General features: G+C 43.2%; 1 protein-coding gene across 8 annotated transcripts in view; it reads left to right on the top strand.

The window, feature by feature from the left end:
- The window catches only part of Kiaa0753 (KIAA0753 ortholog), a 53201-nt gene extending 43084 nt beyond the window's left edge, over window positions 1-10117 (top strand). For 7 of the 8 annotated variants that reach the window (XM_038325173.1, XM_038325177.1, XM_038325175.1 and 4 more), the window contains 4 exons: window positions 527-608; window positions 4450-4570; window positions 4976-5200; window positions 8673-10117. In XM_038325173.1, coding sequence (XP_038181101.1) covers window positions 527-608; window positions 4450-4570; window positions 4976-5200; window positions 8673-8790 — 546 coding nt within the window. In that variant the 3' untranslated portion in view covers window positions 8791-10117. Of the gene's footprint in view, window positions 1-526; window positions 609-4449; window positions 4571-4975; window positions 5201-8672 lie in introns of those variants that run through there. The other variant, XR_005284972.1, reaches the window with a different exon arrangement.
- The last annotated feature ends 746 nt before the right edge of the window (window positions 10118-10863 follow it).

Raw genomic sequence — 10863 nt, forward strand, 5'->3', positions numbered from 1 at the left:
TGATCAAATGGTGTGGTCAAGGTCATAAATGCTGAGAGAGCTGGAGCACCCTGTTCGGGTCTGACCCCACACTCAGCATTTTTGCTTTAGTTACATCATGATTAACTCAGTTCTTCCTCATTACAAAATAGGAAATTATAAAGAAGATAAGTTTGGGTGGTTTTTGAAAATTTAAAGACATACTGTTTGTCCTATTCTTTAAATCGCTTCCCCTCTCTTGGAGTAACTGCCTAGACCTGAGCTATCCTAAGCAGTAGAAAGAGCCAGCATCTGTCTGTTGGAACACAAAACTAATGAAGAGGAGAATGCAGGTGGTCCGCAGAAGGCTCTAGGGGACAAGCTAGCCAAGGTGCAGTCATGCCAGCCACACTGCCTCTCCTAGGCTTCCCTCAGGAGCTGCTCACTTCCTGGCCCAGTAGACACCTGTTCTCATCAGTGTCCGTCTGCTGAGCTGTTCCCACACTTACTACTTCTGGTTTATAATGAAACTTACTTTTTCTCATAAATTAAACTTTCTTTTTTAAAGAAATACCAGGAGACAGTTCGCCAAAGATATAATAAAATTGTTTACGCTGACCCTCACTTATGGATGCACGAAGAGAGAAATGGTAGGTGTTTTCCCCCAACCCTCAATATTTTACTCTGAAAAATTTCAAACATACTGAAAGGTTGAGAAAAACTGCCAATAATGACCAGAATCCTGACCTTGTAACTGTAAGGTTACCATGCCACTGTTTAGCCTCTGCACCCAGTTCATCCCAGTTTTGCATTTCAGATGTAATTCAAGGTAAACTGTAAAGTATTTCAAAGGAAACCACCAGATAACCATGTGTTTGACTCCACATATGCAGCGTCAGCTTGAGGTTCTTACTTATTTATGGTTTTGTTTTGCTTTTCTGAGGTCAGATTTATTTAAGGAATAGGGAGATGGCTTAGTGAGAGACTGGAGCAGGAGAACTGACAGGAACTCCCAGGGCCAGCTAGCCTGGCACAGGCAGCAAGAGAGGCACTTGGTTCAAACAAAGTGGAAGGCCCTGACTGGCATCTAGTGTTGTCCTGACCACCAGGCATGCTCCATGTCATGCCAGTGCCTGCATTCTTACACCTTCCCCCACCCCCCCACACAAATTCACAAATGTATTAACTAGAAAAAAATTTGCATGTGACACACAGATCTTAATTATGTCTTTTGAGGAGTTTTGACAGATCTGTTTCTTACCCAAACTCCTGTCTAGATGTAGCACACATGGTTGCAGCAGAAATATCTCCTATGTCCTTCCCAGTCACTTTAGGCAATACTACTTTTCAGCCTTTTTGGCTATCTAGAGGTTTGAGTAAGTACAACCTCTTGTTGGAGAATGTGTTCTTGTCTAGACTCTTCCAGTTAACATAGCATGTTATAGTCCATTGTTGCTGATTTCCTGTTGCTACTATAGCAAATAGAAGCTTAGAACACTTCTCACCCACAACTTACTGAATCAGAACACAGACTTACTATCGAGCCATCTCTCCAGACCCTTAATTTCTCTTTCCCTCCCTTCCTCTTTTTTTTTTTTTTTTTTTTGTAAATGTTTCTCTGTGTAACAGCCCCGACTACTGTGGAACTCACTTTGTAGACCAGGCTGGCCTTGAACTCAGAGATCCACCTCTCTCTGCTTCTCAAGTGCCAGGAGTAAAGGCATGCGCCACCACCACCTGGCAATTTCTCTTTCTTGATGAGTAATACTTTGAACCTTTTCAAGTGATTAGTAGTCAGTGGTATATAATTCTTTCTGAGATGTTCAAAATCTTTTTGCTGCTTTTTAATTGGGTTGCCCTTTTATTTTTTTAATTATACAGATTATTTGTGTGTTCTAGGCATAAGTTCTTGTCAAATATATGTTTTGAGTTGGTTTATTTTGTTTCCGTTTTTCGTATTTTGCCATGCTGAGGATGGAACCCAGGACCTTGCATACGCTCAGCAGACACCGTACCTCTGAGCTATCTTCTCAGCACTGCCTTTTGTTTTTTGGTGTTTTTTTTTTAAAATAACTGCTATATTCATAATTGTCTGACCACTGTTGGCTGCTTCTTCCTCAATTCCAAAACGTTTATTTTGACAGCCCCAAAAGCAACCCTATGTGTGTATCAGTGGTTACTTCCAATTCCCCCCCCACACACACACACCACTTGGTGGCAGCCACCACTCTACTCAAGTGGATGTTTTGCAGCCATATGTTTCTTATGTGTAGCTTAACTACTTCTTCTCTCAATGATGTTAAAGTTTTAATTCTAATAAAACCTCAGCCAACTTTTATATCATTTTTTTTTGTGGCCCAGGGAATCTTAGACTGCCACTGAGGTGAGAGGATACTATTTTCTTCTAGAAGCATAAGGTTTGTTGGTTGATTTTAGCTTTAATGTTTAGCATTACGGTCTGTCTTAGATAAAAGTTTGTGGTTTGAGGAAAAGCTGCTGATGTTCATTTGTTCTAGCTCTATTTGAAGAAAGAGGCTTGGTTTTCTCTTCCACTTTTCAAAACTCATACATTTATTTATGTTGTGGCTGCAATTGCTAGACTCCTGCCATAGTTTTTCTGGGAAGCGTTAATCAAATTCTGCTTCCTCATGAAAGAGTAGCTGTGGTTGAGCATTACCCCTAATGAAACTTAAATCCAGTGCTTATTACATTTACTTAGAGATGTGTAGGAAGTTGCACGTAGATGCTTGATACCAACTTATATCACATGGACTTATTTCAAGATACAAATTTGCATCATTTTAAAAAAAAGTATTCTCCATGTTAAATTTTGAAAGATGGCCATCTAACAGAACATGCATGTACTCTTTCTGTGTTTTCTGCAGTTTTTATGCATTTTGTTGTTACTCATGGCGACAGCCCCTGGCTTCTATCTCCCGGGCTAGCAATTGAATTATTCTTCTAGGCCTGGTTTGTGTGCTCAATCCTACCTGTGTAGTACTTTTCTTACACAGGCTGAACAACCATAAACAAATAGGGATACTCAACCTTTATTATAGAGCTCTCCCTTTGCCCAGTTCTTGCTTGTGAACTCCCACAGCCTGTTCTAACAGGCTACAGCTGTTTGCCAAGATGTTTAGCTTTCCCAACTAAGCCCCAGGTTTCCTGAGGCCTCGAGAGTTTGTCAGTCAGTCATGCCCCCATTGTGGCTATCAAAAGTAGCCAGGACCTTTTTAATGTGGTGATTGTGTAGTCAGACAATAGACAGGATTTTTGAGTTGGAGGCAAAGGAAAGGGATGTGTTTTACTGATGTTTGACCATGGACCACAAAGTTAGGTTACATACTGTGAAAGAAAGTTTTAGGAGGGACTTAGTGTCTTTTCCTTTCGATAGGACAACCTTTTAACTATTAGTTGCTATATAGGTCTCTGTGTAGAAGGCTGCATTTACATTTCAGAGGAGCTTTTTAGAGTCTGGAGAGGTTGCTTAGCAATAAAGAGAGCACACTACTCTTAGCAATAAAGAGAGCACACTACTCTTGCAAAGGACTGGAGTTTGATTCCCAGCACTCACATTAGGCAGCTCTCAACTGCATGTAAATGTAGCTTCAGGGCCCCCAGTGCCCTCTTCTGGTATCTCTAGGCACCTACACTCCTGTGCATATACCCACACACAAACACACATAACTAAATAGTTTTTTTTTTTAAAAAAGAGGAGCTTTTTAAAACACTTAAGAACTGAAGTGTTGGACACTTGTAATTCCAGCATCATGAGAGCACTGTAGGATCCAGAAAACATGCGTAGAACCAAATTCAAAGTGATTTTAGGGTTATGTGATGTCTAATCCTTTCCTTGCAACTCTGTAAATAACTGAAAATTGATTTTACTCAGTAGTGGTAACATTTTTACAGAAGCTGATCTTGGCAGTGTTTGTTCCTGACAGTGAGTGATTATGCATCAGAGAAAGTGTCTTGCTGGAGCAACTTTACCTGAGGGACGGGTTTCTTTCTTCCACTTGAAACACATTTAAAACTAGAAATCATCTGAAACTCAGGAGAGCTCTCAGGTCTGCAAGTTGTAGTTAATAAATTAGTATCTTGACTCTCATGCATATTTTTGCAACAATGTTCAGAGACAAGTTATATCTGCTAATTAAGTGTTCAGCTGAGTCTTTTGAATGGCTTTCTTCTTCAGTAATCAAAGCATTTAAAGGTTAAGAAACAAACTTCATGACTTCAGAAATGATGTCTCCTGAGGTCTTTCACAGAACAGACAAGGACATGGTGCTGGGGAGCAGTGCTGATTTCTGTAGACTGACTGCAGTGTTTTCTTTCTCTAGAACTCAAAAATCCACCCTTGTGTTTGAAGTCCCTCTGCACCAACCCTGGCTTGTGTCTTAGTGTGTGAGAAAGATGGCTATGATGTCTTCACACTTCATTAGCTACTACCACACATCTTTGACATCAGTCATTTTTACCTGTCCTTTCTAGGCCAGAACAACCCAGCAGTAAGTGAAAGACCTTTGGCTCCCCATCCAATCAAGATCACTAAGGCAGCAACTCCCAAGGTCCCAGCCGTGAACATTTTGTTAGAGAGACCCTGCAATGCCAAGTAAGTGACAGTAACACTGTGGGTTTTCTTGTTGGCGGCATTGGGTGTGGTTCACATGTGACAAAAGTTGTTGGGAGCAAGTTCTTGCAAACTCTGATGGATCAGTAAGACGGTGGTTCTGTGGTTGGTATTGAACGCTAGCATTGTGAAGAAGCCTCTGGCACCTGGCAGTTTAGCTGGCTTTCACTCTGGCATATACGATTGTGCTGACGCTTAGTGTGAGCTTTATTTCATCTACAGAGCAGGAATGCCTGCAGTATTGAGGATTAGTGTGGTAGAAAGAAGTGGGAAGTCATGGCAGGAGGCTGAATTTTGTTCAGTATGAGGAGGGCAAGCCATTGTGGTGCAGGAACAGCTCACTCTTGCTTACATGTGAATGCTTTCGTCCCTCTCATGTGTTCTCAGCTCACTGGATGAAAGTGTGGGGACAGAGGAGGAATCAGAGAGAAGGGAGGCCCGCTTTCCCTCCGCTGGAGAAGATCTACAACAGAAGGAAGGCCGGACTCCCCTCTTTGTTCCACCACGGATGCGGCATAGCATTGGTGATTACTGTAGCCGATTTGAGCAATTCCTACGAATTATATCTCATGAGGCTATAGGCTCCTTCAACCCATGGCTAATAGCTGAAAGGTTAGTAAAATTTCTGTCTCTGCTTACAGGCCAAGGACCAAATTTTAGACTTGAAGAGGTTCTAGAGAAAGGACTAGCTGAGGTCTTAATCTTTGCTTTGGGGTTGTAGTGGCCTCTCATGGGTGGCGTGCAGCCTCCTCTGTGAACTGCTCTTCTTCAGATGTAGGAGACCGTGAAAGCATCACAGGCTTTGCCACCTGGAGGAGCAGAGCGCCCTGCAGTCTCCTCTCAGGCAGACTATCAGTCTAAGACCAGGGTGCCATAAAATGTCTGAGGGACTTGAAACAACAAGAATGTCTTTTCACAGTCTGGAGGCTGGGAGTTATCTAAGATCCAAGTATCTGATGGGTGTCCACTTCCTAGCTGGCTTACAGCTGCCTTCTTACTCTGTCCTCTAGTGACAGAGGTCCTCTGTCTTTTCCTCGGGGCACTATTCCCATCATGAGGACTCTACCCTTGTGGCCTCATATGGACATCATTACCTTCCAGGCTGAGGCTATCATACTGAGAGTTAGGGCTTCAATGTATGAATAAAAAAACTCAAGTTAGGGCTGATTTCTTGATGCTGTTGTTGAGGATTGCTCTCCATAAGACAGTACAAGTATTTCTGGGCAAGAAGTGGCTATTATCAAATGCTCGTGTCTGAGACACTAGTTTCCTTTGCCTCCTCTGCCTCCAGGCACCTCCTCCAAGTACTGCTTTATAACAAAATGCAAGGCATTTTTTATCATTGAGTAAAATAGTAGATTGCCTGTATTTTCTTAAATTTTAATCATTTTATTTTTATTCATGAGCTTTTGACATCCTGCATTGCTTCTCCTTAAGTCGTTAGAGCCCATGTGCTGCCCTGGGCAAGGTGTGTGCTAAGGAAGGAGACTTAGGAGACTTAGGGCTTGAGGGAACCTGGATTCCAACATAGCACATCCAGAAATATGGCAAAGCCATTCAAAAAGAATTGCCTTTGAGTGTAGGAAGCAGCCAGTTCAGATTGGTAGTGGAAGACAGGTCAGGAAGGATGTTACTCCAAGGCAGAGTGAAGAGAGTTGAAGGAAATCCCATGTCATGTGTGATCTGCTGCGCTGAGTGAATGAGAAGAGCCCTTGTGTTTCCCTCCTGGTTTAGTGGAGAAGCAGGATAGGAATATAGAGACAGAAACAGATACAAAGACTGGACATTCCAGGAATAACACATTTCTGCTTCCAGAAATGACACACCTGGTGATTTGAACCACTTCTCCTCTGAGGATAACTGTTAATAGAAAAGCTGGATTAAAAATAAAATGTGTACTCTTGAAGGCATCTAGATACCAACTAAGTAATGAAGAATAACTAGGTCAGGACCATGGAGAAGACAGGCGCTCAGTCCACAGTATGGTGCTGAATGGTTCATTCTGGAGGGCAGCACGTCCTCAGCCTCCTCAGGTTAGAAGACAGAGGTTGGAACCCAGTGGTACCAAGCTACTGCCTTGGTAAAGTTTCTCTACTTTTTGTTGTTTGTGGTGCTGGTTTTGAACCCAGAACCTTATACATTCTAGGCCAACCCTCTTCTGCTGAGCTACATCCCCAGACCAGGTTACATTCTCTGTAAGTTCAGGTGACATGGATATATAGGTCTTCTTCCAGACTTTACTCAAAGCTACATCTCCCCAGTTGCTGAAGTGATTCTAGACACTCTTGTTCCTGAGGCTCCAGATGTAAACAAACATACATTTTTCTCTGGAAAAAATCATGTCTTTATGGGAGACTTAATTTATTCTATAGTTTTCAAAACAGTGTCTAGCTTATAGTGGAAATAGCCAGGCAAGAGAGAGACAACAGCGGCAGCTCATCCACAACGGCTCCAATAGCAACGCTGTTGACAGACTCAGATAATTGCCTATGTGGTCATGGAAATAAAAGACACAACTTAGAGTCTTGCCAGAGGACTGGGAGCTAGTCAAAATCCAAACATACATCCAAGGATAAAAAGGAGACTTTCTGGAATGAGGAATGTACTGGATAGGCTCAATAGTAGATTAGATACAAAAGAGAAACTTGGAGGCTTGGAATGTGGAAATACATATTTATCTCCAGAGTGTATAGAAAGGCAGCATTAAAGGTGAAAAGTAAAGACAGGAGGGTTGGAACACAGAAGAGCAAGCAGTGTGGTCTAATATATGTAAGGGTATGGTCTGAGAAGGAGAGGAGAGTAAGACAGTGGGTCTGAGACAATATCCAGAGAGATAATTGCTGTCACCTTGGGGGTGACAAGGAACAAGTCATGAAGACACAGGAAAACAAACCCCAGGTAAGTCTGAAAATATCTCTGTCTAATTTACTTATTAATTATAGAGGAAAATGGTGGATTATAAGGAAGACGCCTGAAGACATCACAACTGAGTGATAAAATCAGCAGTCGTCAGGAAAGGCGCAAGCACTAGGGGACACAGTAGCCCTCTTTTGGCATCTGTTCCAGAAATATGTAGCTGACAGTGATTGTAAGGGAGTACTAGACAACCCCAGAGACAAGGACAATAGAAGAGAAAAAAAAAAAAAAGAACTTCTTAAGAAATATTATGGTCACTGGGCAGTGGTGATGCACGCCTTTAATCCCAGCACTCAGGAGGCAGAGGCAGGCGGATCTCTGTGAGTTTGAAGCCAGCCTGGTCTACAGAGTGAGTTCCAGGACAGGCTCCAAAGCTACTGGGAAACCCTGTCTCAAACCACCCCCCCCCCCCCGCCCCCCGCCACCAAAAAAGAAAAAAAGAAAAAGAAAAGAAGAGAAAGAAAAAGAAAAAGAAGAAAGAAAGAAATGTTAAGGTCATGGATGGGAGACTGAGGAGCTTATTTTAAATGAAAGAATGAAACTAGTCTAAAGAGACACGACAACTAAATAGTGTGGATTGGATTCTGAGCTCTAAAAAGTTTTCATGGCATTATTTGGAAGGTCGGTAAGGATTGAATAAAGTCTGTAGGTAAGATTAGAGAATGGTTTATAGTGATGTTATGGCTACTGTCTGCACAGTGTCTTTTCTAGGACACACTGAAGTTCTTGAGGGATCCCAGGTCTGCGGCATACTCTCCAGCAGTTTGAATGAAAGGTCTGTGTGTTGTGTGTGCATGCACATGTTTATTTAGAGACAGCTGGGATTCAGAGGACCTTGCCCTTTCCCACAGAGAAAGCATGCACCTTCGCTGAGCTAGGGCTGAACTGTGGCCAGGTCCTTCATTTCCAGTCACGTCTAATGCCAGTCGTCTCAAGGGTGAGGTCCGTTTGTCTGTTTTAGTACTTTTGCAGGGGATCTAGGTGCTACCATGTTAATATCTGGGAGAGCCAGGTCCCTTGTCTTCTTTTTCTTTTCCAGAAGTATCTTCACTCTTCTAGGTTTTTTTGGATCTCCACACAATTTTCAAGTTGATTTACTAGGTTTTCATGAATACTGAACAGCTCTGTTTGGCTGCCCACGCCTTCAGCTGTGTCCTTTGTTTTCCAGCTTTTCAGACGAGCTGGTAGATGAAGCCCTGGGGGCCGTGGCTGCAGAACTGCAGGATGTGTGTGAAGACTATGCAGAAGCCGTGTTCACCTCAGAGTTCCTAGAGGCTGCTGCATGAAAGCTGTCCAGGCAGGGCCCTCATAGCTCTGCAGGAGGGACAGCAGCACCCTGTGTCAGCCCATGGGGAGCCTTTGTCCTCAGCCACCCACTGAAGGGAAATGCCAGTGAGGTCATCCTCACTCCATATTCTCCTTGCCGTAGCAGTGGTTCTGGAAGTTACAACAGGGCAGGTTATGTTTCTCAGTGCTCGAGGAACACGAGAGGATTATAATGATACAATATTTTCAGAATGTATAATTTTCCTACTGAAATGGTGTGTTCATTCCTCTGACTCAGTTTGGAGATCAAAATGTTTTGAAAGGTAATGGATAAAGACATTTCACATAGGAATTCCAGCCTCTGTTGAACCACGGGGAGGGCTGATCAGTGCTAACCCAAGTGCAGTCACTGTCTGTTCCCAGCACCTGGATCCTGTGGTAAATGTGTTCCTCACATTGTCACTGGTGCTGCCTGTGAGGATACCTGTCCCTACTGAGTGACAACCAACATGGAATGCAGAGTCACCAAGCCTCTGCTGAGCAGCAGTAGGAGTGGACAGCCCGGCACACAGACCAAACACTTTCTCCACGGCTCACTCCCTAGGGAGTTTTTCATGTTTACAGTTCCTTGAAGTCATTTATTGCTGTTTTGACACATGCTGATATGAAGAGCATTTCTCTGACTGCAGAAGGAGTTTGAGGATAGGAGGGAGCAGGCCTTCCCCATGCCAGCTCACTTTTCCTGAGGGCAGAAGGTCCTCTCCATACCACAGAGCATCCCGTCTGAAGGAGGGAGCCAAGTGGTGACTGGAAGACTTGGACTTTTCAGGGGACCAAAGATGCCCTTGTGGCCTTTTGAAGGCTCATACGTCCTTGTGCTAAGGTTTTTTAGAAACTCTGAATTGAGAAAAAGAAAAGGAGTGTGTGTAAAATAAGGCAACTGCCTGGGAAAAAAAAGTTTGCCTGGGTCGGTTATTTACATGAGGTTTGGTAAAGAAGTAGAAGAACAAAGGGAGAGACACACTCGAGGATTCGTGTGAATCTGGGTACTGCAGATGCCCGCGTGGCCTCGTGGGATTGTTTCTAAGATACCAGAAGTTCAGGTGATGATTTAAGCTGCTTTGTCACACTTATTTGTGCAAAATTGATTTTTGCTTAATATTTTCTCGCTTATTGTTACATAACCTCAGGATGTAAAGGGCATGAGGGAATTGTAGTCTTCAGTCAGGAGAGTTAAACGTGCACTTGAGCCACGAGAAGCACTTGCCATTGGTGGTATAAAGTCATTTGTGTGACTGTTTTTACTGTGCTTATTTAAAAAAATAAACTCAGTATTTTAAATTGTGATCATGTCTATTTGAAATAATTTACATCTTCTTTTTCCCAACAGGCAATGTGAAATAGGATTTACAGAAACCCCTGAGAATACTTTTGTATTTGATGTGAACATAGTAGACTATTTGCCACCTCAGAGAAAAATAAATGCTAATAAAACCTAACATTTATTGAGCACATGCTAGAGTGTTGCTCTAACGGTGTTCCCTGCACTAACTTAATGCTTGTGTACTCTGTATGAGATCGATACCGTCACACCCCACTAAGAGATGAGAGCAGGAAGGAGGGTCAGGGCTATGTAGCCTGTGTTCCTGAGCTACACTGTGGTCATGGAGTCACTCACTTCCATGAAGATTACTGTGTCACTGTGTGCGTGCTCCTGCCTTGCCTTGTCTCCAGCTAGTGGCCTAGACACTGCTTCTGGAATAGTGCCTTTGCTGAGTACTTCCTACCAAGGCCTGTCCTTGCTGGTTTCCTCCCCCCCACCCACTTGCACCAGGCGACCTCCACTAGCTCAGGTGGATGAGCCTCACCTCTGCCTTGTGCCCAGGATCTGCTTCATAGCCCAGACCCTTGTGGCTCTTGACAGTAAGACACAAAAGTAAACCACAAGAAATAAGAATTTGGAAATAGGGATTAAATCCTCTGACTTAGATGCTCCTGCATACAGCCTTGCAGCCAGACCACTAGAGTTTTTGCTTCATGAAAAAGGGCTGAGCACATGTGAGTCATTCTCTGATTCCCTTGGGTTTTCTCAT

This window comes from Arvicola amphibius, chromosome 4, assembly GCF_903992535.2.
Source record: "Arvicola amphibius chromosome 4, mArvAmp1.2, whole genome shotgun sequence".
NCBI lineage: Eukaryota > Metazoa > Chordata > Mammalia > Rodentia > Cricetidae > Arvicola > Arvicola amphibius.